Consider the following 26,750-nt stretch of genomic DNA (forward strand, 5'->3'; position numbering starts at 1 on the left):
ATGTCAAACTGGAAATAGAGTATGCCTGACTGTTGTGAATGCCTCACCAGAGTACAGTAAAAGGTGCACACGATTCCAGTGGCGTATATGGAGGCCCAGAGATCAAAGCCTGTCACTGCAGAGAGTTGAGAAAGAGTAAAGCCTTGAGTCATATTACCAGACTAAACAAAAGAATGACAGCATCTAACAGCAGCATGGAAGTGGTTAAATTACCTTGACGTAGAGCAATGGCAGAAGCATAAATGTCTTTTTTTCAGAAAGTGCACTCAACTCCCAACTGTTTTTTTACCAGGTTTTTGGGTGCGAGCGAACAGCAAAGTTCATATTGAGTAGAAAAGCCGCACTCTCGGGTGTAATTATTGTAGTTTATTAGTGAGTTAGTTATCATGACAGACAGACGTTTCGGCCTAAGCCTTCTTCAATGTCTGTTTCATGAGCATAAATTCAACGTGTAAAGCTTGAGCCGTATTACCTCACACAATTAGTCAGTGTTAATTCAAGACTTCAAAATTAGAATCTACACAGTGAGTGTCAAATGTGACGTTCTAAGTATTAAATTGCCACCACCTTTTACTGTGCAGACTTAACAAAAGCATGACAGCATCTAAGAGTAGAAGTGGGTAAATTACCTTGATTTAGGGCCAGGGCAGGAGCGTAAACAACAATCCCAGTATAGAGTATCTGAAATGAACATTTCAAAAAAGAGCAGCACACATTCTCTAAATGTCTTGAGCAATCTGTAGTATAATCTTTAGTAATGTTGACAAGCTATGAAGATATTTTTGAGGCAATTTATTGCAGTTGTCCACTGATGTTAACCAGAGGCAAAAAGCAAAGCACAAAATTCAAAACAAGAGCTGAATTTGTGGGCAGTCAATTATTCTTCAAAATGTGAAATATTCTGGCTGATCTCTCTTGTCAGTGTACTCAGTATTCTTCCCAGCATCTTTCTTCAATATGTGGTGAGACAGCCCAGCATAATACGAATAAAGGACTTCAGTATAATAGCCTACGTACATAGGTATGTGGCACACTTACCGTTTGTATCATGTAGATGAGGGTTGCAGCTATTCGGACTCCCTTGCAGAATCGCAGCTCAAGATACTACCAAAGCAGGACACGACAGACAGACAAGCAAACAGGTAGACGGACAGACCAAGGTGATGGACAGACAGGCAGAGAAGCCCGTCACATGCAGGCATGCAGGCCAACAAACAGAAAGACAGAGAGAGTGACAGACAGACAGACAGGCAGGCAGTTGGGACACATTTTGCCTTATCAAAACAGTAGGTTACAGTGTAGGCCTACATGAGTAAGTGTTAACATTATCAGGTATTTACGCTGTGCTTACGGCATGGGTCATGGATATGGTTAGTGTTACTGTTGGGAACAGTGTATATGTAAGCATTAATTGTTCTACTTACTATTCACACTGTAAAATGGCATTATTATTTAAAAAAAAGTGTTGCAAAAAAGAAGAGGACTACCTCGTATGTGCTGGTTATCCCTGACCTGTAGAAGACAGGCAGGAAGAGCTCGGCTGTGAAGAACACCACAAAGGTGTAGGCCACCCCGAAGATGACGAACGACGCCCCAAAACGATACACGTCCGAGGGCGCCCCCAGCACCGTCACGGCGGACATGAAGCTGGCAGTCAGGGAGAGAGCCACGGGGCCGCACGACATCTGTCTCCCCCCGACCAAAAACTCCTTGGAGGGCTCCTTCTTGCGTTCCTTCACGGCGAAGAAAACCCCAATGCCAGAGGAGACCACAAAAAGGCAGGAAAAAACCACATAGTCCCAAACTTGGAAGGTTCTCAACTTATCATCCATAACTGCTGTGGATAATTGCTCGTTTAGGATATTCCGATGTTTGATGGCCTGTCACTTTAGAAAGCGTCTCTGGACAAGAGTGCCTCAAGCCTTCCTGACCCTCGTTAACCTTCTATCCTGTTTTTACTTTAGTCTTTTTTTTCTGTGTGTTTGGGGAAGTTTGGACCATACAGAAATGCTGATGTTCACAAATAAACATTAACTAATCTTACACTTGGTTACAATTTAAAAGTTACTCTGTGTGCTTTTGTGTGTGTGTGTGTGTGTGTGTGTGTGTGTGTGTGTGTGTGTGTGTGTGTGTGTGTGTGTGTGTGTGTGTGTGTGTGTGTGTGTGTGTGTGTGTGTGAGTGTGTGTGTGAGAGAGAGAGAGAGAGAGAGCGAGAGCGAGAGCGAGAGCGAGAGAGCGATGGTGTCTGTTCATGCACGTGTGTGTGTGTGTGCGTGCGTGCGTGCGTGCGTGCGTGTGCGTGTGTGTGTACAGTATTTACGTTTGACCTATAGTCACCTGTAGTTTCCTATGAGAAGCTCGCGTGCGTGCGTGCGTGTGCGTGTGTGTGTACAGTATTTACGTTTGACCTATAGTCACCTGTAGTTTCCTATGAGAAGCTGCATGTTACGTATACATCAGAGTAAAACCCACATAAACACCCTGCCTTCACATATCATATTTGAAACCATCTGTGATGCAAAGGGGAAAGAAATTGTTGAAGCTGTGAAGCAAATAAAGTTACTGACAACACTTCATTCAGGGAACATCCAGTTAGAAAGCCATACTTAGGTACTTAATGGTACATTGCAATTAATAATTACTATGTACAATATAACAATTATAACACTTAGCCCCACATTCATATGACAACCTTGTGTGAACAATCCTCTCTTGTGTCAAAATAGTTTGAGAAAGCGCAATAAGAGATTTTCCGCTTCTCCTCAGAATCTTTCCAGCTCTTACAAGGTCTTGAGTGTTCGCTTGTATTTTTATTTCCTGTATGCTCAAACCTCAGGTTTACAGTTGGGGTTTGTCCAAACAAATAAAAGGCCAGGGCCAATTAAGTCAAGGGGGAAAATGGGTCCAGGGTCAGGGGGGCTATTGGGTGTGGGTTTGTTGAGGAATACAGGCAGGGGCAGGGTTGCCAGATTTGGCAGTTTTCGTCCAATTTGTGCTGTTCAGGATGACCATGTGCGGGTAAAAAAACCTGGGCGGTATTGGGCGTTTTTATCTTTTTAGATTTATGGCCAATAGAATTCAGTTCAATTTGGATGGGATTCTGTGTCTCCAGGCATATTTTTGTGCATTTATTGAATTGGAAATCATCAGTCACATCTGGCAACCCTTAGGAAGGGGCCCCATGTAGGCCTACCCCACTTACTCCTCCTAAGTTCACCCCTACCAAACATTGCACAGGGTATCATAGCCAATACCATGCCAGCTGGTTTGGATGTATCTTATCCTATCTAATTATCTCATTGAGCACAATGTTTATGCATCTATGCAAACACGCAAATGTGAAACAGAGCTAGCAAAAGCATGATACATTAAGATCTCCTCAAATCAACTCATCAAATTGAAAACTGGCAGCTACATGGAAACAATACTGGTGGTCTTCGGAGAAACCAGCATTTAGGATATCCTTAATGGTCTTGTCACCTCAATAATGGAGTGCCAGCTTCAGGAAGTCAGAATCCAGGCCAAAATTCACGAGATTCACGCAGTGACCATGTGTGACAACCGACAGCATTAGCTGTTCTGTATGTGAATGTCCCACCTTGTTCTCAGCCTGAACTGCACATCGGGGATTTCACTAATTTGCCTTTTGTGCTATTAAATCAAATAATTTAAACTACTACCAGGGTAGAAAACAAAGGGGGTTAAGTGTAGCCCCAAAATGCACGCTGTACCTCCAGTAGCACGCTGTCATAGACACTGAAAAGTTAAATACCTTTGTCCTACAAGACTATGACATAACACATGTCCTTTAATAATGCACTAAGACTTGGTCATTGCCATTCTGATAACAGCAAATGTATAATGCCGTGTCTTAATAGGTTAAGTGTATGCCAACAGATCCACCTGTGATGATCATTAGGTGTCAGCTAGTTAACTCTGGGATTAATTGTAGTGTATTGTAGAGTTTGTTTATCTGGTGTTACTGGCCTGTTTAAGTTCTCAGTGTTGCTGGCATCTAATAGCTTTGTCTGCTTTGTCTGGGTCACAGAGTGTAATGACAAACACAAAGCCTTAAGAAAGCAGAGTATGTATGCACGCACATCAGTGGCACAGGTCCTGGACAAAACAAAATAACTGAAGTAGGCCAAAATGATAAATATCCTTAACACTGTTAATGCTCCCAGTTGTTTAATGGTACGACATTTTGGACCTGTTGTGGACATTTATGATTTACTTCAAATACAAAGCTTTCACTCTCTCCTGGGCAATGGAAGAGCCAAGCATGGGCAGCTTGGTCAGACTGACTTGAATGCAGCATCACAGCCAGTATTGGCCGGCTCAAGCTGAAACCTGTTGTCAGACTCTCCATAGCAACTAACAATGGTCTTCTCATCACAATGTCTTTTCCCAATTAATTCTACTTAGTGAATTCCAAGTGTTTTTCTCTGTTTGTCTCTGTTTCTCTCAGGGCGGATTAAAGCTTTCACTGGGCCCTGGACAAAGTAATCTGAAAGGGCCCCCTACCCAATATATACAACGTAATGGGGACCCAATTCTGGGCCCCCTAACTCCCCGGGCCTGGGACAACATACCCCTTTGTCCCCCTGTGTCGGCAGGTATACTATAGTGTTGAGAGATAAGCAAGGAGACATAAGACTCGCTCCTGTGTTGCTGTGCCCCTCCTGCCATGCCTCGCTTCCCCACCAGTGGGCCCACCATCCGTCCCAAAGTTTGACAACTACAGGACTTGACAGCAGCCATGAGCATGCTTTGTGTCCATGCCCTCATCTGTGTCAGTAAATATCAATCCTACTTTAGTACAATGTTATTCTGTCTTCACCGGGTGATAAGATATTTTTGAGCCTGTCTCGGCTCATTTTTATACCCCAGTAACACAGGAAGTGACTGACATGACATTATCACAAATGCTGGGGCCAGTTTTAAATTAGGAACAGATGAATGGGATCAGAGCGGATTCTTTTCCCAAAGAGATGCTAATGGTTTTGATATGTGGTTTTGCTTGCACATTATCTTTTCAACATCTTTCATATTCTAAAACATTGTACTCCAATAACTACAGCAATAACCTACTTTATTAGCCTATTTATGGTGGCTTGTGGTAGGTCTATGGAAGATTACGTAGCCTACCTTCCACTGAAGTTCGACTGAATGCAAACGAGACCAATTGGTGTAAATTAACCATCTGTTTTATGATATTTAGTAGCCTACAGGCGATGATGGCGGGGGATGATGACGAACTAGGCTACTATTGTACATGAAAACATCTGTGCAGGGTGTGTAGGTGTAGCTTGGGCCGGGTTGGATTGCTTTCGGGGAAGGTTGTGGCTGAGAGACACACACATTGAAAACAGACTAACGGCCAGTGTGCCTTCATCACCACTCTCGCCTGGACAAGTGAAAGAGCGAGCACGGAGACGACGCGCAACTGTGTGGTGCTTGTGCGGTCACGCGATGGCTCCACAGGCGCTAACGCTCGTTTTCGGGTTGATTTCATTGCCGTTGTTTGCCGCTGTTTACCGGGGACCATTGCAGGCTGAGATATCGAATGGAACTTTTCATCACTTCTACGTTCCGGATGGTGAATACGACGATACTGAAGATCCAGAGAAATGCCAAATGCTCTTCAGGTGGTATGACCGTAGACCTTGCCCAGTGGAAGAGGACCGGGATTCCGTTATCCGTGAGGATTTGATTATTGTCAAGCAGCAAGTTGAAGATGCTGCGAGGACTCTGGAAAGTATTGGGAAAACTATATCGTACGATTTGGAAGGCGAAGACAGTTATGGCAAATACCTCATGAGAGAGATTGAGCAAATCAACGAGGCTTTCACCAACGTTGAGAAATCCCTCCTGGAACTGGAGGTGAAAGTCAAACAAAGTCAAGAGACTGAGCAAAGAGAAGAAGACGAATTTGCGAGGAATTTCCTCAATCCGGTTCACAACGTCAGAAGCACACTACAAGAGACCCTGGATATCTCTTCTGGACTGAAGGATAAACATGAACTGATCTCCCTTATTATTCGGAGTCATGGGACCAGGTTGAGTAGACTAAAGAATGAATATATGAATGTATGAGGCTCCTTGTGACTGTACGAATGTGTAGTCGGTTCAGTGTTTTTTTATATATATATATGCCCCTATGCAAAACAAAGTTTCTACATGGTTGTAAATTTAGAGCTGTGCTTTCATTGGGTTCTCTGTGTCAAGAACCACTAATATGACATGTTTTTTAATCGTTTTCCTTCCGTTTATTAATGCGCTAAATTGTGCGCTTTTAAAACGTGCGCTTTCTCTTTTTCTTTTCTGTTGCCATTAAAATGTGAAATGTTGTAGTAGTATTTACTTGGTCGTATGTATAGCTTATTTTTCCTTGCAAATATATCGGGTAGACTACTATTGAATTGTTTAATACTTTCTGGCACAGGCCTCGTCTCCACTGTCACGCTGCGCTTTAATCGTATGGCGTTCCACTGTCCCTCTGAATTCCACATTTGATTGGTTGTGGCTCGGTGGATTTCCATGTGTGCACAACTGAGACGGTCTTTCTTCCAGGGTTGACCAGTTCAGAGCTGGAATTTCCTCCTCAGCCACATGGGTTAGGCCTATTCCTTAGTTAAACATGCTTACACACACCAAATATGAAAGGATATCCATTGACTCTCCTCAACAACACTGACTGACGCGTGAGCAAGTCAACCCCCAGACCACCTCTAAGTAGCAGACATTAACTGCCATGGCTCGAGCCTGAGAACTGAATTTGCCAACAGCTCCTTTTTATAATAACTAGGTCTGGCTCTCATTCAATGGCGTCTGTGGTCAGTCCATATGGACTTGGTTTCCAGTTTTCTTGGTCGAAAAATGGCTGGAACTCATCTTTGTTGGCACAACAATTATAACGGTTGTCCTTTTAATTGCTACTAACGTGGATCACTTGCAAATATAGGAGGGAACCAAGAACTCAAATTGTTTGAAGAAAAATAAAAACCTTTGATGCTCTTCACTCACCATGAAACCGCTTCTTGAACTACTTTAATCAAAGGACCCCCCAGCCTTTTCAATTTCACAGGCCCTGTTTATTTCCTATTTTGTACTCATTTGTGATTTTAAGAGGTTTATGTTCTTAAAGCAACACATTGACAATAAAGTGCTACTGTGCTTTTATAGGGCTATTTCTCAACTGACTATAAGACTTTATGTGGTGGCTGGTTTTGTGCTATCTCAGCATCATGTGCTCTGCATGAGCTTAATTTCCTCTATAGTATCCCACTAAGGCCTGCAGGATATCTGACCGCCTTCCTGGAATCTCCCCCTTTATAAATAAACAATGAAATGAAAAGCTTAGCTTTGGGTGTGGGTTAGGGTTAGGACATGCCCACGCACCTACACACACACACACACACACACACACACACACACACACACACACACACACACACACACACACACACACACACACACACACACACACACACACACACACACACACAAACTCTCTCTCTCTCTCTCTCTCTCTCTCTCTCTCTCTCTCTCTCTCTCTCTCTCACACACACACACACACACACACACACACACTTCAAACACATACAAATATAAAGAGAGCGGAACAGAGGGGGAGAGGAGAAAAGAGAGTTTGTGTGTGTGTATGAGAGAGAGAGAGAGAGAGAGAGAGAGAGAGAGAGAGAGAGAGAGAGAGAGAGAGAGAGAGAGAGAGAGAGAGTAAACAACACATTTTGTCAACATTGGGAGAGCCAAACAGTGTCTGCAACCAAACTGCTAAATGTGGCCAGCTCTGCCAGACAAGTCCATGTGTAGACCTCCTATCCAACCCAGACCTCTGCCAGCCGGCAGCCGTCTCTTCTTTGTCTGCAATAAATTAAGCCCAATACTTATTTACAAATGAACAAATCATGAACAGAGTGTGGTTGTATTTTTGCGATAAAGGCAGAATAGTAAAAAGAAAGAACAGGAAATGTTTTCATAAGCTTATTATGCTTTAAGTAGATGAATAAACAAATAACTTGCCAAGTGAACTAGAACGTTAAAAAAAATAGAGTGACTGAGTTCAGTGTCACCTTGTGAGCAAACCCTAATGCGGTGTCTTACATCTTGTATTCACATCCTCACTTGGATTATATACAGTGCACTCGATCCAGGGAACAAAAAAAATATCACTTGCACCCTATATTTTGCACTATATGGTGCATGAGAGAACGTTCAGTTCATATCACTTATCAAAAGCATGCACACACTCACACACACACACACACACACACACACACACACACACACACACACACACACACACACACACACACACACACACACACACACACACACACACACACACACACACAGCCCAGTGCTTCTTTCCCCGCTGGGTAAGATGGAGAGCAGATCCATTGTGTGTGCGTGCGTGCGCGCGCGTGCATGTGTATGCCGGCATGCCGGCAGTGTAGGGCCGGGCTGTGCCGGGCCGGGCTGACTGAGTGCGATTTCCTCTGTCTGGGCGTCTTGCCTGAGAGCCCCTCTTCCCCAGTGGGACCCCTATCCAAACACAGAGCCGCGCGCCCCTCGAAAGTGATCCGCCCCAGCCACCTCCGCACGCCAAGCCTCATTCGCTCCCATTTTGCTCCACTTAAGACCGAAGAGCACTTTTTGGGTCAAAGTCAACATTTGATTAAAAATGTGAGATTTTTTTGCGACTCAGTAAAACTGAAAATGTCTGTTTTTCAGTGCTGCATTAAGTCCCCTGGTATAACAAACCAAACCACTGCTACACAGTCATATACTATGTAGCAGATACATCGTGAAGCAGTTATGGGACAGTGTTGTTCAGAGATGGGGACCATTGTGGGGAAAATAGGGCATTCTTCAACTGAAATGGAGGCCACATTCAAAACAAAAAAATGAAGCCATTTAGGTAATTGTTACTTACTGTAGTATTCTTGGAGACAGGGATCTGTTTCACCACAAGAATAAATAGTTTTACTGATACATAAGCCAAAAAGTGGAACACTTAAAATGAGAAAGATCTCTGTGCTGTTTGTGTGTTAGAAACCATTATTTTCGTAAAATTGGTTGGACCCCTTGCAGTATTTTCACAACCTCATGAAAACTTTAATTAATGTTTGTTATATGATAAAGAAAACATGCAAATGTTGGGAAACCATTTTCATGTTACATTGCTTTATTGCCATGCCCAAGATCTATAAATTCTTGCTCGCTTTTAATGATCTTTTTATTCTGTTTATCTTCCAATAAACATGAAATGCACAGGACGGGACTGCTCTCAATAGGAGGAAATGTATAAGTAAACCATGTGTCGTAGCATCACTGACAGTCTAAACCTACCTGCTGTATGTCTGCATTGAAAGAGCCCTGACCAAGCTGAAGTGTTAAATGAACACTGCAAAATGCACTGTCTTTGTACTGCAGACATCAGTAATAGACTATATAATAATAATAATAATAATAATAATAATTATTATTATTATTATTTTTATAATTATAATAATAACAACAATAACAGTAACAATAACTAGAAATGCTCCCAGAGAGTGCAGACCTCTGCCAAGGCCGCTGTTTGATAGAACATTTGACTATGTTACACCCATTTTTTTTCTTTGAAGTCTTTCTGCCTTAGAAACTGTAATGTCATAATTCACCCTGTCCCGCAATTCAATTTGCGGTCACAAGCGGTGTCTAGATTACTAGGCTAGCAATGGTGAAGAATTTAAAAACAAAAAAAATCCTGGTTCCGGATCGTAATCCGGATCACCACCAAAATTGAATCACTTGTTCCTTTTGTCATTTCCAACAACTCCACAAAGTTTCATCCAAATCCGTTCATAACTTTTTGAGTTATCATGCTAGTTATCTCTTTGAGTTACTTTTCGAGTTATCATGGCAAGCACAGAGAGCACTGATGATGGCAACAGCCTGAAACGTCTGCTCTACCCTGCTCTGACTAAAATAAAAAAAACTCCTTGTGCTTGACCTTTGTGTCTTGTTTAGTGTGCGAACCTGAGTTATCATGCTGACAAACAAACAAACAGACAAACAGACAGACAGACAGACAGACAGACAGGCAGACAAACCAAAAAACCAACGAGACCGAATTAACCTCCTTGGCAGAGGTAATAACAAGATGGCTGGGGGTGACTTCAGGTAATTTCTTGATCCTTCCCTGTGTCTTCCTTCCTCTCATTTCCTGTCAAATCTCACATTATCCTATCTCAATAAAGGCATTTAAAGCCTCCCAAAATTGTTTTAAAAACAAAACAACTGCAAGGCTGTAAATTGCATCACTATGAAGGCCCAAACCCTGTGGCTGCATGCAGCTCTGGCTAATATACTTATCGCAGCTCTTTGGTATGCCAAACATGTTGTGGCAGCAGGGGCGTTCTAGTCAATTTGGTGCCTTAGGCGAGCACCCCCTTTCCTTTTGGGGCATTTACAAATTGACATCCATCTGTAAACATAACATTGTTCTTCTTATCAAGCACACCTGATCTAGTACCTATCTATAATACTGACTGAGCGCCAATGAATAGTTAGGCATTGTAAAGTTTAATGTTTTATTCCACATAGCATTCTAATTTTTGTGGGACTTTTTAGTGTTTCTGGTGCCCCCAAGACATTTAGCGCCCTAGGCAACCACCTTGTCTGCCTATGCCTAGGGCTGGCCATGTGTGGCAGAAAGGGTCGGGGTTTAGAACGCAACGCGCCCTTTTGACACATGACAGACCCAACTTTAGCACATTAATTTATGGGGCACTAGTCCAAACCACATAAATCTCATCGTAGCAGCAGGCCAGGCTGTGTTGCGTCTCCGTTTTCAATCCATGTGTGTCTCCCATGTGTGAACTCAGTCAGAAACTTTTTTGGTGTCCTTGATTTCACTGACTGAATAGACTGGGTTGGGTTAGGTAGAACTTTTGGGTTTAGTGAACACAATTGAAGACGAGATGCTGAAGTTGGCGAAATGTCGGTCTTGTTACGCTTTCCAAATATATCGTAGGACTTACATTCAGGGTTGCCAGATGAGACTGATGGCTTCCAACCCAAAAAAATGCTCAAAGCCCGCCTGGAAGCACTAAATCCTGTATTACCATTACTATTAATTTCTATGGCCAAAAATGTGCAGAAAAGCCCACCTAAATGCCCCTTTTGCCCATTTGTATCCGCAGACAGCCTTCCTAAGCAGCCCAATTGCATGGGAAACCGTCCAATCTGGCAACACTGCTTACATTTGAGAGTGTGGTTTCTCGTGACTGAACTGCAGAATTTGCTATTGCCCATACATACATCAGCAGCCTCTGCTGTCTGTTGTCTGTTGTCCCTCCACCTCTTCAGTCCATTTCCCATGAGTCTGGATAGATAGGGTCACTGCTGGGGTTAAGGCCATGGCTAGTGAGTACAACTCCACAGCCCCTCCCAGTCCCTCACACCCCCTCCCGCTTTGACATCCCTGGTCTTCAACCAATGTAAGAGAGAAACCAGACCAGGGATGAGCCATTTCTTATAACCCTGGCACACAGTCAAGTTCTTTTTAATATAAAATTGCCACACGCACGTATATGTATTTTCTTAATCACTTCAACACATGGAAGACATTCAAGAACACTAGTCATGCCATTAATTTAGCAGTGTGCCAAACAAGTTCAAAATTATGCGTCTAAAATGTTTATTTTTCAGGGCTGCTGTCAGCTTGGGAGACGAGAACCATCCTGTTGGTGTGGGAAAGAGGAAGACAAACATCTATGCTCTCTGCTATGCTAAGCTGTGTCAGGGAGACTTAATGGAGACTAAAGAGCTTCACTAAATAAACTGTGATGGACTGATGCATGGAGAGATGGATGCAGGGCTGCACTGGGGGAGTAATAGGGCCTGGGCACTTTTGGCTTAAAGGGGCCCCTCATAATTACCGGCGCAGAACTGACTCACCGGTGGGCCCTGCACCCTTGTGGGTCCCTATCTTCAGAATTTTCTTCACTTTTCTGAAAATAGGGGCTCATGAGGGTGAGGGGCCCACCGGGAAATGCCCGCTATGCCAGATGGCCAGTCCAGCCCTGGAGAGATGGAGCAAAACTCTGCCGCCTGTTCTGTTGTCCTACCATGTAGCACACTCACAAAAAACACAGCTTTTTATTTTGCTCTGGAACTTGGAAGTGATCAGAAAAATGTCAAAGAATTTAAGGACATTTTTGATTGCTAATTAAATAAAGAAATTCGGGAAGTGGGATGTTAACATCTTTCATCCCATTTTCTGGTGCGAGTTATTCACTGTGGTGGAAATGTTCTCATATGCCTGTTGTTGATCTTTGCTGAAGAGATGGTACTCGCTGAAGACAGAGGAAGTACGTGGCAGACAGACGTAAAGAGCACAAATGATCTTTTGGGCTCCGAGTCAAAGCCTGTCTCAGTGGGCCCAACGCCCAGTGTTCTTTGAGCTCTGCCCAACATCACGCTTGTCAGTCTCACTATCTCACTTTACAGTTTGAAAATGTCCTTCCCTTCCTCCCACTCTTCCCTTATTCCACAGAGAGGATTTATCAAAGCGAGCTGTGTCGCCACCAGCTGCGTGGTGATATTTACACATCATCAGTAGACATCAGGGCTGGAGGGGCCATCTGGCATAGCTGGCATGTCCCGGTGGGCACTGTACCCTCATGGGCCAGAAATGTAAAACAACAAAACATTTTTTTGTTGTTGGAAAATAGGGGCCCACGAGGGTGCAAGGCCCATGAAGGTGCAGGCCCACCAGTGAGTCAGTTCTGTGCCGCCAATAATGAGGGGGGCCCTTTAAGCCAGGAGTGCCTGGCCCCAGTCTAGCCCTGCTAGACATTACTGGAACAAAATGACAAAGTGGACATTTCTGGCAGAAACATATCCACTGGAACGTTGGGCCCATTTGCACTAAAGAAATTCTATATCATAGGTCTTCACTCCAAGCTTAAGAAGCACAGTGGAAACAACACGATAACAAAAACACCAAATATCTAAAGTGTGTTTCAAAATCCTTGGATATGGAGAAAAGTGTTAGCAAGTGAGATAATCATCAGTCTGACCACAGCACATTCTGAGAGCAGAGCAGAAGCCAAAGTCAGAAATGAATGCCAACAAAGCTGAAGTCAAATGAAATGAGGTTTCATCTTTTTTGCAGATTAAAGTCTCACAGAAAAGATCACTACATTTCACTATATCATAGGGTAGGCTATATTGAAACTAACTCATTAATTGTGAAAACTAACACATTCATTTGAAACTAACATTAATTGTGTGTTGGTTAAAGTGAACTGTCAAATGGGGGGGGGGGGATAACAAAAAACTAGCCTTGACCATACTCTCCTAACATGGAGGGAAAGTGAGTGAATTGAGTGGAAGCTTATGGATGGCACGGCCAGGCAAGGTAGTAGTTATTGCTTGTCAGCTGAGCTTTACCCATCCACTGAAGGCTGTTTGCTGTCACCAGTTTGTCTGGTTTTACTATACGTCATTAGACAACTTCATGGATTTAATGAACTAAAAATGTGCACTTCATTTGTTAAGTGAAGGAACATTCTCTGCTGTGCAAATGCTCTACACTTACTGTAAATAATTGCTTTTGACCTCAACCCTCAATTGTTTATTTTTCCAGGGAATTATTTTCCAAGCTTTTCGAAGGCCTACCGGTAGGAATTTAAAGTGAAGAACTCTATAAACAGTTATAATGATTTGGGAAAAGAAGGCGGTATTAATATTCCTCAATGTATATAAAGTCTTTCCAAGCGGTACCAACTGTGATCTGTCCATAATCACCATCCCTAATCAGAGACTGCATTCAATTACTTTTTAATCTTCTGTTTTTGAAGCAATTGCTGGAAATTGGAACAGCTCCTCTCTTTCCTAATCCACTTTGAACTAAAAGCAATAATATTGAGAAGCGGGCAAAGTTACGCAGTCGGGAAAGGTGACCACAAACGGTACACAGTTACACAGTAAAGCCAGGGTTCAAGTCTGACCTGAGGTCAGTTCCTGTTCTTATACCCTGTCTTTCCAGCTCATTTCCTGTCAATCTCCTATCAAATCAAAGGCCAAATAGACACTAAAACATCTGCAGAGGACCATTTTTATTAAAGACTTTTGATTTGTTTTATGTTATTTTTTTTCCAAACCAATGGGCCAATGTTTGTGCCATGAGAACCATTCCTGACCCTGCATCACAATACTGTACATACACGCTAGAAACAAAAACGATCATAGAAACAGTTACATTTACACACATTGCATTAGAAATGAAGATGAAGTACAGTATGATGCTTGGTTCAGCATTTTCAGTATCGGTTATCCTTTTTGTGCTTAATTATTTTTCATCCAGTCTTAAAAATTGTATGAAAAAATAGGATGACAATACAGGAAGACAGTTGAGATGCTTTTTTTACCCCAGAAATCACAGGCAACAAAAACACGGATTAAAAAACACTTGCGAATGAGGTGTACCATTAAGCATTAGTTAAGCATTAACAGACACATGGTTAATCATATTTTAAACATCTATGTTAATCAAAATAATGAACCCATGCCATTGCACTGAAATAGGAATGGTCAGTAATCCATTTTATTATTGTGCTTCATTATTTGTTAATGATCAATGACCTTTGAATCACCTCTGTATGGTTAAGGATGTCATTGATATCCAGGTATAATGCATGGTTCATAATGGCTAGTTTGTAATGATGAGTCCAATGTATATTAGTGATGAAGTAAATTTAATGCCATTTTAACTTCAAGTGATGGGAAAAAGTATGTATAAGTAAAGTATGTGTAAGTATTTGTTATTAAATAATTAGTAAAATCACTCATTAGTATCAGAACAAAGCTCCTTAACTATTAACTACGTGTCTGTTAATGATAATGTCTGTCTGTCTGCCTTATTCCTAAGTGTTTAAAGAAAGATTCACTGAACTAAAAGAAGCTAACCTGTCACTTCCTACGAGAGTTCCCTGCTTGATCTCCTCCGAGACAGAGGAGAAGAAATGAAGAAGAGAAAATGGCTTGACAAGTGAGTGAAACAGAGGGGGGATAAAGGAGGAAGAGAGGAGGGCTCAGGTGAGAGAGAGAGAGAGAGAGAGAGAGAGAGAGAGAGAGAGAGAGAGAGAGAGAGAGAGAGAGAGAGAGAGAGAGAGATAGAACGAGAGAGATATAGAACGAGAGAGAGAGAGCACCATTGTAAACACAAAACATTTCCAGTAAAACACTTTGCCAAACGAAAAAGTCCCAGTGAACACACAGTAAGTTAGCCCAGCCTTGGTCTCTGTCCATGTCCGAGTGGGTGACACACATCAGTCTGTCAATTGTTCTCTTTTGCTCAGGGAATGAGGGAGAGGACGGGAAGAGGCGAGGAGGCGAGGAGGGAAAGGAAGGGGGTCATTGCCTTCCGTAGACACTGGGGATGACAGCAAGGCCCTTGATGCTTAAGATCCCCCAACCACCCACCCACCCCCTTAGTTCAGTTTTTTGTATGTAATGTCTCCGTCATTTAACCAGAAGGGTCCCATTGAGATGCCATTTCTCCTCCGCCAACAGCTCCCCTTCCTGCCAAGGGCACTCCTGGTCAAACAGAGGTGTTGCAACAAGAACACAGCGTGTCGTGCCGTGCCGTGCCGTGCGCGTCTCTTTCATTCACACAATGCCGTTCTCCTGCCGCGGCTTGTGTGCGTGCGCGCTGCCGCCGGCACCTCCACCGCCGCTGGCGCCGACGCTCTGCGGGGTGTGCAGGGAGGGGGCCAGCGTGCAGAGGAAGCCGGCCAGCAGGGTGAGCCCCAGGCCCCCCCAGGCGCTGAACATGGACCAGCCGTAGCCGTGGCCGATGTCCTCAGGCAGGCCGTAAACGTAGCGGGGGTAGCGCGACAGCTGGAAGTTGATGCCGGCCACGCACGTGCACAGAGAGATGATGCAGCAGGTTCCTGGGAGCGAGTGAGGGAGGGAGGGAGAGAGAGAGAGAGAGATAGAGAGAAAGAGAGAGAGAGAGAGAGAGAGAGAGAGAAAGAGAGAGAGAGAGAAGGGAGGGTATCATGAGGTCTCTAACTCTTGAATAAACGTACTTTTCTTTTCGAATTCACTAATAAATGAAGTTTGACGTTTTTAGATGAAGTGCTATACATTTTAGTCATGAGGGGGATTTAGCCATATTACTTCTGGTTCAAATCCAACACCATACTGCCCTCTATTGGTGTGTCTCCTACATTGCATGCCATTCTGAACTTACAAACCTCACATCAAAGCAGAGATGCTTGACACATGTATTGCACACACATCTAAGTTCAAAAGGGGTTGGAGCAGGCTTCACCCAAATGGAGTGATAAACAGATAAATCTAACTACATTGAAAACAGCAAAAAGCCAAGCTATGCATATATTTTTATGTATTTGTTATAAATATTATATAAATTACATATGTTTATGTTAGCTACACACACATTTTGGTGTTCTGCCTTGTTCAGTGTGTAATATGGACAAGTCAAAAGGGGACTTAAATACCAACACCCATTAAATCCCATTTAGATCATCCATTGAAAGCCCCACAACAACTTGCAATAATTATGCCATTTACAATCCAGACCTATAAAAGGATTCTAAGAGTGACATCAGTTATGAATCTTAAAGCAAAACAAAAAAGACAAACCACATTAAAAAATATGGTACAGCCTGTTCCTATTTCCTACATGCACAACCATACCAAGCCCTTTAACACAGAGTAGAGATGCTTAATGTATACAGACATACATCTCCCATTCGTGATTAAGTATTTTATGTATGTGTACTAAAGATGCTCTGATCGGTGGGCTGTCGATCGTGATCGGCCGATAATGCCTAAAATTAGCCTGATCGGGGATCGGGAAAATATGCTGATCATAAAACCGATCGCGAGATATTAAATCCCTCACGCAACCATTTTGCCTTTACACCTGGCGCTGCACGGCGCTGGCTATATGCATAGCCACTGAACTCAGCAAGAAGGCATCTTTGTTTGTCTATAATTTTTCGTCATCCTCTCCTTCTTTTTCACCATTCATAATCATATCTGCGTATTCCATTAAATCCCATTTAGATCATCCATTGAAAGCCCCACAACAACTTGCAATAATTATGCCATTTACAATCCAGACCTATAAAAGGATTCGAAGAGTGACATCAGTTATGAATCTTAAAGCAAAACAAAAAAGACAAACCACATTAAAAAATATGGTACAGCCTGTTCCTATTTCCTACATGCACAACCATACCATGCCCTTTAACACAGAGTAGAGATGCTTAATGTATACAGACATACATCTCCCATTCGTGATTAAGTATTTTATGTATGTGTACACATGCCGTCTATTGCATGTCACTCTTTATGAACTTCACATACAAGACCTCCCCTTCGATACTTTACACATGCGCATTTACATACAAGACCTCCCCTTTGATACTTTACACATGCACATACATGTTCATATCCATTAAAGTTACATAACTAATTGATAGAGAGACTTTACTTATGCACAGAGGGGAACAAAGGGGACAGCTGTCCCGTGCCCAGGTAGAGAGGGGGCCCAGAATTGCGTCCTCATTACATTGTATGTATTGGGCTGGGGGGCCCTATCAGATGACTTTGTCCTGGGCTCGGCCAAAGCTGTCAGCGGCCCTGCTTATGCAGATGCATATTGTGCATACTACATCCCATGCAAATATACTGTAGACACACATACGTCCCATTAGAAACAGTAGTAACATTAACATAACTAATTGATACAGAGACTTTGCTTTTGTATGCAGACACATACTGTGCATACTACATGGCATACAAAGTACTGTAGATATAATTTAAGTACTAACATCAGTTCTGGCCAGGCCATGGTAGTCAAGAAGCTTGCCGCCCTCCCCTTCATCTCATTCATTCCTAATTGATCCAGGTGCATACCCACAGCTGATAATCTTCTTCCCTAGCTAACTGGCCACACAGCTTCAGCACGCCTTTTAAATTCTACCCACTTCCTCTCAACTGTATGCTGCTCGGTTTTTGCTACCCACCGCCTCCCCTGCTCCACCTTGTCGTGTATGATGTGACATGTTCTCTTGTCACGTCGCTTGGCTCTGTTCATAGGGGGTTATTTATCTCTCCCTGTCCTGCTGGGGTGAGAATTCCCTAAACTGCTGCTGCCCCCTGACTTAATGCTTTTCCATGGTGCTCATGGAAATAGGGGGGTTCCTCCGAACAGAGCTATACCGCCAAATGTAATTCATAATTTACAATAAAAGAAATTTCATTTATATCTTCTCTTGTGTTTCTTGACTAAAATGGTTCTGACAGACCTTCAATCATGCAGACAGACATACCTCCCATTAGAAACAGTAGCCCGGCCACATACTGCATCAGTTCGTTCTGTTTGCAGCAGCCCAGCAGCCCGACCATCCAGCCGAACAGGATGATGGACACCGCCATCCCGATGAAGCCTGCCGTCATGCGCTGCAAATCTGGACAGGAGGGCAACAGAGAACGGAGGCCGTCAAGGTTCTCATTCATCCAGATCATCTTAGTCATAAACCTTTCACAATGGGACTCTTGTGGTGCTTTGCACTCACATACCGGCATGGGTGCCGCTAGGGGGGGAAAGATGTTACAAATTCTAAGGGCCCATGCACTGACAAGGGCCCTTATGATGATCCAAAAGCAATAACAGGGGCCCTTAAAGGGTCCAAAATTCAAATCTCTCATAGGGCCCAAAATTTCTGGTGGCGCCCCTGCATACCGGTAGCAGTGCAGAATGTACTGCATCTTAACTCTTTTGATAAAGAACAGACTGTGATTTTTTTTCCAACTGAGAAAGTGGCTGCATTCAATCCTTGCATTACGATTTGGGGTTAGCACAGTTCCCAGCTGTTTTTTGACATGGATCCCCATGTTGACATCCCAGATTTCTGGGGACCCCATAACAGTTTTTTCACGACAAAAATGAAAACACGACTGAGCTACATACGTTCTAGACTAGAGTATTATACCTACAGATATTTAGAACAGTCTAAGATTGTAAACAGTGTTTCAAGTAGAATAATTAGTAATAATTATCCGTATTCTTTTTCAGGCAACCCCATTTGAATTCCAGGTGACCCCAAGTGTGGTCCCGACCCCAGTGTTGGAAAACGCTGGGTTAGCATTAGAGAATGCATGAAGACAATAAGATGCAAAAAAAAACAAAAACAAAAAAAAAAACAAAAAAAACAAAAAGGCAGTGATGGGTGAGCGGTTAGGGCGTCAGACTTGCATCCCAGAGGTTGCCGGTTCGACTCCCGAGCCGCCAGGTTGGTGCGGGGAGTAATCAACCAGTGCTCTCCCCCATCCTCCTCCATGACTGAGGTACCCTGAGCATGGTACCGTCCCACCGCACTGCTTCCCATGGGGCGCCACTGAGGGCTGCCCCCTTGCACGGGTGAGGCATAAATGCAATTTTGTTGTGTGCAGTGTTCACTTGTGTGCTGTGGAGTGCTGTGTCACAATGACAATGGGAGTTCATGCATCACTTTCATGCATATACGCAGGGTGCGGTTTGTAGGGGGGCATGGGGAAGATTGTCCCCCCTTCTGGTATTGATATTTCCACTTCTGAAACATATCCCCCCTTCTGGTTCTTGAACAAATCGCACCCTGCATATACGTATTGTGTCATAGGTACACATAGGTAACTCTTAAACACATCAGAGCACCCACAACAGGGTGAATTAGATTAGATTAGATTAGATTACTTTATTAGTACCCAAGGGTAGATTTGATTTGCAGTAAAGTGAGCTTCGCTCATACAAAAAATTCAGGACACAGGACACACATAACATACAAGCAACCCACAATGAACATATGGACAATACCAAAAGTGACCTAGTGCATCCTATCAAAGAGACATGGTGTCACATAAAGTGACAGGGGTACTAAATAAGAATATATTGTTAAATATATGATAAAAAGGAGTATAGAATACATGATAAGAAGTAACTAGATACTAAATACCTAGTAAAATAAGACTCTTGTCTAAGGAATTGAAACCATAAAAACAGTGAAAAAACAGTAAAAGCAATAAATAACATGATCAGATAGGCCTACAGAAATCATAGCCTGTGTTTGGACGCTATATTATAAATTTCTCTAATTGCAGAGGGGACAAAGCTGAGACAATACTGAAACCATTTACAGTACAACAGTTACTCCAACTCCTTTGGGGAATTATTTAGCCTGATTATCATCGACTTTCAAATCTCTTTGAGAATTGGTCTGACCAAGAGCATAACAATTAAACGGCATGGTTGACCTGCCTACCTTGGTTTGCTAATGTTTGCTTGCTTCACGACAAAGTGTGAGGAGTTCCCAATATTTCGGGAGCTCAGAAACAATATTGGCCTGACTAGACGCAACGCAAGGCCTGGCTAGGTATTATACCCCCCAAAATAAAATACGTACGTAGAGCGTGCCACTCATCCTGGCGTATGGTTGTGGTGATGTTGAGAGGCAGGTCTTTGGGAATGTTGGCTGAGGAGTAGTAGTACTTGACCGGAGTGCAGCGCTGGATCAATCCTACAACACAGAGAAAGAGGGTTACGATACGATACGATACGATACGATAAGATACGATACGATACGATTATACTTTATTGTCAGCTTACACTGAAATTCATTTTGTATCCCTGAGCAAGACTCGTTCAAGACAGGACATACACATACCATCACATCAGACTATTGCACAACTGACAAAAACAGGACACTATATACAGACATACATGCATACATACATTACATACAACCCACATAACTTGAAAACATTACCAACGTGGAGTAATAACACAATCCAGTGGCTAGCTAAACTAACTCTGCTCCTAACTCTATAGACTCTAACTCTAGTCTTTACAAATAATGAGTAAATACAGTAAGTCTGTGCAATTGACCATTTCACTTAAACTAAGCTACCAAAGGGCAGAGAAATATACCATTGAAAATACACTAATTTGACCTTAGTCATGGCACAAATGGCTAAGGTACGGTACTATTACTCTGGGATCCTTGGGTCGATTTTGGCCCGAGGTCATTTCCCAATCCTTGCCCATCTCTCTCTCCTGACCATTTCCTGTCCTCTCTCTACTATTCTATCACATAATAAAGCCACAAAAGGCCCAAAAAAAGAAAAAAAGAAAGGAAATGCATGATTCAGCTTCTGCAATATCAGTTAGCGGTAACTTGTTTTTCATGGGGTAAAACCTCAGTTTAGGTGAAACAGAAACAAAAAACAATACTAGAGGCTACGCTGATGACAGACTGATGACAGGCTGATGACAGGGTCGCTTAGTTGGTGATGGTCTAACTTGCCAATACAGTCACTGTGACTGTATAAGTAAAAGTGTCAAAGTTTTCTTTATGGTCAATTCACAATGTAATAATTATTATACAGAGGACACACACACACACACACACACACACACACACACACACACACACACACACACACACACACACACACACACACACACACACACACACACACACACACACACACACACACACACACACACACACAGTGAACAATGCATACAATATATAAAGATAACAATAACTAGACGTACAGTAAACATACAGTAAAAGTAGACACAGTAGGCTTCCAACCAGAGGGAAGAATTTGGGAATCTTCCTCTGGGTAAGTGGACTCACCATATGTTGCATTAATAATGCAGAATTCTGCTGTAAATACCTGCTGTGATAATTAAATGCTTCAGTCAAGTGTAACACTCATTCTGGAGTGTCAAGTCAACCTCTCTGAGTGTTGAATTAACATGAATTAACAACATTTACTGTGATGTTTACTGTACATAGACAAATTTAATGTGTGTAGCCTATTCAGACTCAAGTTAGACAGTTAGACAGTTAGACTCAAGCTTGCTGGTGACCTTTTACCGTTCCACCATAGAGAGCCTGCTGACCTACGCAGTGTCAGTGTGGCACTCAAGTTGCACTGAGGCTGACAGGAAGAGACTGCAGAGGGTGACCAAAACAGCACAAAAAATCATAGGCTGCCCCCTGCTTCCCATACCCACCATCTACAACTCACGCTGCGTAAGTAGAGCCAGGAGTATCATTAAAGATCCCACACATCCTGGCTTTCATCTCTTCACACTGTTGCCCTCTGGCAGGCGCTACAAGGCATTGCCAGCCAGAACCAATAGGATGAAGAACAGCTTCTTCCCCAAAGCTGTTACAACAATGAACACACACTTACTGGACAATGCTCATCTATAAAGGACTGTGCACTTTGTAGGGAAGCTAAAATCTCAGTATACTTTGTATACTGACAATAAAGGCTTTCTATTCTATTCTATTCTATTCTATTCTATTTCTATTTCTATTTCTATTTCTATTCTATTCCATGTCATATGTCAGGTCTACCTTCCCACCTCCCCCTTCATTTCATTTCATCCCAGTAATCTTCCAAGATTGATCCATCTGGCAGCTACTGTACTGTACCAAGCACTGTTAACGTGTTTACATTCCCATCTGTGTGTGTGTCTAACTTCATTGGACATCTTCATACAGGGCTGGTCTGGGACAAAAAGTCACACAGGGCATTTTCCGCCAAGACCAATCCACCAAGCATTGAGGGAGACAATGAAGCCCATGACAACATTTGTAGTCCTCTATTACAAGATACTTTGAACACAACAGCCAAAGTGAATATTTAAATCTGACTGACTGAGGTCAGCTGTGGCAGCATGAGGACTGATACCACTACATTAAGGGGAGAAACAGGCCAAAAACATCAACAGTCCACCGGGTAAATGAGCCAATCCAGCCATGTCTTCATACTGTTGTGTCCGGACAGCCTGTGGTGTTTGTTGTACTACACCTGCACCAGCCCTTTTTAATAAAGTCCCTTCACGGTTCTATGTGGTCCTACAAGCCAGATATACCAAACACCATTTTTAGATGAAAAGGTAAAAAAACACTATTTGAGGCACTCCTTACTAAAGTTTAAAAAGCCTTTATTAAATACTGGCTACATGCATGTAGCCAGTATTTAATAAAGGCTTTTTAAACTTTAGTAAGGAGTGCCTCAAATAGTGTTTTTTTACCTTTTCATGGAAGTTTGGACGCCCAAGTTCTTTTTGATGAGCACCCTTTTTTACTAACTGGATACAGGACCCAGTGAAGCATTCCCTTTTCTCTTTTTTGTGACACATTTTTAGATGGTCCCTTCGACCCCACTTTTTTTACAGAATTATTTTTACAATCTGGTTCTGAGGTGCAGTTTGAATCTGGTTTACTTTACGTAAATCCACAGCATATAAGAACATGATTTAGAAAATGATTAATTGAATGACCCTTACACAGTGTTTTTACATATAACAACATACACACATACTTACACTGTTGGCTTATACCTACATAACAATGACCAATTCTTAGCTTTATTATGTAATACAACGTATGCCCATATAACCACTGGTGTAGTCTACTTTTTTATGGTGGGTATACTGTATATTTGCGATTTTTTTGAAGTGGGTATACTGTATATTTGTGATATTCAAAACAATGGATCAATCCATTTTAAGTGAGTATACTGAAATCCCTGAAAATTAGAAGTGGGTATACTCCGTATACCCGCGTTCTATGTAGACTACACCACTGCATATAACATTGTATGCTTGATTGCATTGGTCTACATCAGGGATGTCAAACCCATTTTGTTTGGCCCATAAGATCATTTCAAATGTGTGTTACAGTTGGCCCACATACACCATTAATACTGTATGTAGTGACATGACTTGAACATGACAGTTGATGGGGCAGAGGCCAATATGACATCCCCCACTCATACAACAGAATATGTTCAGGCATATTTAACCCATTGATGCCTAAAGCACCTGCAAAAAACGCCTGCTGAATGCCCAAGCCCTTGTTGGGAAAATTGCTGTCAGCCTATAAAAACCTAAATATCTTAGCCTCTGATGCACATAAAAACATGAAATGAGTTGAATTTAAACCCTAAGATGCTCATTTGGCATTAGAATGTGTTCATTCAGCTGTAACATACCCACATTTTCATGAAAAACAGCTAAAATCTCAAGAGATTACTGTATGTGTCTCCAGGCACCAAAGGTTAAATAACATGAGTCATCAGGCTAAAATGGGTTAAGTTATGAGTGAATTGTACAGTATTTGCCCATTTTTAAAAATATAAACATTGAGCTTGGTCGGCGACTTTACCCCAGATTTACATTTTAGCCCCCTCTGAATTTCAGTTTCACCCCCCTGGTCTACAGAGAAGAATCGCTATGATGTAATAAGGACAATATGATATAAAGTGTAACCTAGAAAATGTTCCATGTTTTGGCTGGAATGGTAGAAAAACAAATAGCAATAACCAAATTCTTAGCTTTACTAGGCCTATATAAAACAATGCGCAGCCATAATGTTGCATATTTGGTTGCATATGAATCTACTGTATGCTGTACCAGCGACAGTAGAATAAAGTGTAACCCAGAAAACGGTCCACATTTTGGCTGGAGTGGCAATGGGCCAGTGCATTACTAGGGCATGTGTCCCGAAACTAACAGTGTCATGGGGGGATTACGCTGGGGTGAGTAGACAGGCGGTCTTATTTTTTTTAGGGACAGTCCCTGTTTGAGGAGGCCTATCCACAATATTAAGTAGGCCTGTATCTGTTGTTTTGAAGCAACACTTGTAATGATGTTGACAGGTGAATTTCTGGCTTTTCCTTGAAATCATTTCCTTGTTTGGATGTAGTATACTACTGTATTTGTTTTACAGTTAATTTCCACCTATATGTAACAGCACATCACGTAGTAGTCCTATTTAGACCGTGCATACCCAACAAGACACTGAGCATAATCAATGTACATACTGTCAGGCTACCAACTACTGTACATAAGTCTAACTAATGAAACAGGAGCAGTCAAAGTGTTTAAACATCATTTAAAGTGTGTGTGTGTGTGTGTGTGTGTGTGTGTGTGTGTGTGTGTGTGTGTGTGTGTGTGTGTGTGTGTGCGTGCGTGCGCGCGCGCGCGCGTGTGTGTGTTTGTTTTCCCATGCCACTCGAACGTTTAGCACCAAGCCCCGTCCACTATCACAAATCAGCACCTTGGATAGCGGCCAACGTCCCCCAGTCATATGAACTCCAATTATTAGTTCATTGAACCCAACACGCAGTGGTCCGACAAACCACACACATACACGCACACACACGCAGGGGGAAATTAAAACTGAAAACAAAACACAGAAACAAGCCAGTCATATACAGCACATGTGGCTTATGGCCTATGGTTTGCACATGAATTAACTGGAGCGTAACGATATTGTTTCAATAATCTCTTGACGCGATGTGCAATACAACATGGGATTAGAGACCGAACAACAAATCCTATACCCCTACCTTTGAATATGAGATCCTCGTTCTCTAAATCGAAACCCTCTCGATGGCATTTTCTCCACAATCCGGTCACAGTCGAGTTGAAACGCCGACTGCAGCGGGATTCTATCCCCGCAGCTGGAGCTAGGGATTCCCGTCTCACCCGCAAAAAAGCCCCCTCCTCAACGGTGGTCTTCGTCCGTTGTTCAACATCCTTTCCATTCGGACGCATCCGCAACGGGAGGTTTTGATTTGAAATGTAAATATACCCCGGGTCGATCCTTTTGCTGGCGTATTTTTTGCACCGTTCTCTGTGCCGCCTGGCATCCGTCTCGTACCAATAGTCCGTGCTTATGGCCATGGTCAACAGTCCCAGCGCGCAGAAGGCCAAGAACAGTCCAGCTGCTGTTAATATCCTCATGGTAGCCATGTTTCACCGTCCGCTTGAGAGCCAGGGTTTAGATGTTAGCCTATGTTGCCGCCGCAGCAATTTTCTTATATCCCGGGACACAAATCACCGTCTCCCAATAAACATCCCCCGACGACGCATTGCCAAAAATGGCATCGATTAGTTGGCTTGTAAAAGCCATTTCATTTTAGACATTTTAGCACTGTATGCCTATGGCAAAAACTGATTTGAGCTGTCTAAATTGTGACAGACATGTTTTTTTCCCTCTCTCTCTCTCTCTCTCTCTCTCTCTCTCTCTCTCTCTCTCTCTCTCTCTCTCTCTCTCTCTCTCTCTCTCGCTCTCCCAGCACCTGAGCTGCTGATGCTGATGGCGCCTCGCATCTGATGTTGGCCAATGCTGCGCGGGCACAACTGATGAAACCTCATCGGATTCGTCCGGACAGCGAGCTGTGAACATCTGACTACATGTATCCACGTTAACATGCAAACCCATTTGGATGCCTTTAGAGCCTTTTTACATTATGCGATGTAAAAAAAAAAAAAAAAAAAAGCCTGCCTATGCAAAATGCGAAGATAGGCCTACACATAATATTATTTTATTTAAGATTTAGCCTTTAGCCTATTAAACAAATCCAAACTTTTGCTAAATATTCTGTGCTTAATTGGTTAATTTACCGAAAAAACAAACAAAAAAACTACATCATGATGAAGAAAACCCTTGCATGCTACACATTTTATGATAAAAAAAAAAACAAAACAAAAAAACCAACGGCTGTAATAGGGATACAGCAGGGTGTGCCAGTGTGCCTGTGTCCCCTCATTCCCCCCAATAAAAAAACAAACAATAAAAATAAAACTCTCCACAACCCAGAGCCTGATTGCGCTGCTTCTCTTCATT

At 42.6% G+C, this 26,750-nt stretch overlaps 3 protein-coding genes across 3 annotated transcripts in view; 1 reads left to right on the forward strand and 2 right to left on the reverse strand.

The window, feature by feature from the left end:
• The window catches only part of slc5a12 (solute carrier family 5 member 12), a 15,460-nt gene extending 13,540 nt beyond the window's left edge, over nucleotides 1-1,920 (reverse strand). The window contains exons 1-4 of the mRNA XM_063196087.1: nucleotides 1,488-1,920; nucleotides 1,039-1,104; nucleotides 630-681; nucleotides 48-115 (exon numbers count right to left, since the gene is read on the reverse strand). Of these exons, the coding sequence (XP_063052157.1) occupies nucleotides 48-115; nucleotides 630-681; nucleotides 1,039-1,104; nucleotides 1,488-1,832 (531 nt within the window). The 5' untranslated portion in view covers nucleotides 1,833-1,920. The remainder of the gene's footprint in view (nucleotides 1-47; nucleotides 116-629; nucleotides 682-1,038; nucleotides 1,105-1,487) is intronic.
• A 3,487-nt stretch (nucleotides 1,921-5,407) lies between these two features.
• fibina (fin bud initiation factor a) lies at nucleotides 5,408-7,146 on the forward strand. The gene has a single exon (XM_063196088.1). The coding sequence runs from the start codon at nucleotides 5,473-5,475 to the stop codon at nucleotides 6,094-6,096; it is 624 nt and encodes a 207-aa protein (XP_063052158.1). The 5' UTR covers nucleotides 5,408-5,472; the 3' UTR covers nucleotides 6,097-7,146.
• An 8,395-nt stretch (nucleotides 7,147-15,541) lies between these two features.
• Nucleotides 15,542-26,108, reverse strand: tmem276a (transmembrane protein 276a). The gene is made up of 4 exons (XM_063196089.1): nucleotides 25,468-26,108; nucleotides 20,493-20,606; nucleotides 18,384-18,521; nucleotides 15,542-15,968 (listed from the first exon to the last, which is right to left on the reverse strand). Exons 1-4 carry the CDS (start codon nucleotides 25,871-25,873, stop codon nucleotides 15,685-15,687), a joined length of 942 nt encoding a protein of 313 aa, XP_063052159.1. The 5' UTR covers nucleotides 25,874-26,108; the 3' UTR covers nucleotides 15,542-15,684.
• Nucleotides 26,109-26,750: the final 642 nt, after the last annotated feature.

Source organism: Engraulis encrasicolus, chromosome 4, assembly GCF_034702125.1.
Source record: "Engraulis encrasicolus isolate BLACKSEA-1 chromosome 4, IST_EnEncr_1.0, whole genome shotgun sequence".
NCBI lineage: Eukaryota > Metazoa > Chordata > Actinopteri > Clupeiformes > Engraulidae > Engraulis > Engraulis encrasicolus.

What these genes read in the sequence shown, in the direction of transcription:
- fibina (XM_063196088.1), top strand. Translation starts at nt 5,473, where the DNA reads ATGGCTCCACAGGCGCTAACGCTCGTTTTCGGGTTGATTTCATTGCCG.
- tmem276a (XM_063196089.1), bottom strand. Translation starts at nt 25,873, where the DNA reads ATGGCTACCATGAGGATATTAACAGCAGCTGGACTGTTCTTGGCCTTC. An exon ending in CGAGGATCTCATATTCAAAG is followed by an intron (nt 20,607 to 25,467) that starts GTAGGGGTATAG and finishes TCTGTGTTGTAG; the next exon opens with GATTGATCCAGCGCTGCACT. An exon ending in GGATGAGTGGCACGCTCTAC is followed by an intron (nt 18,522 to 20,492) that starts GTACGTATTTTA and finishes CCTCCTGTCCAG; the next exon opens with ATTTGCAGCGCATGACGGCA.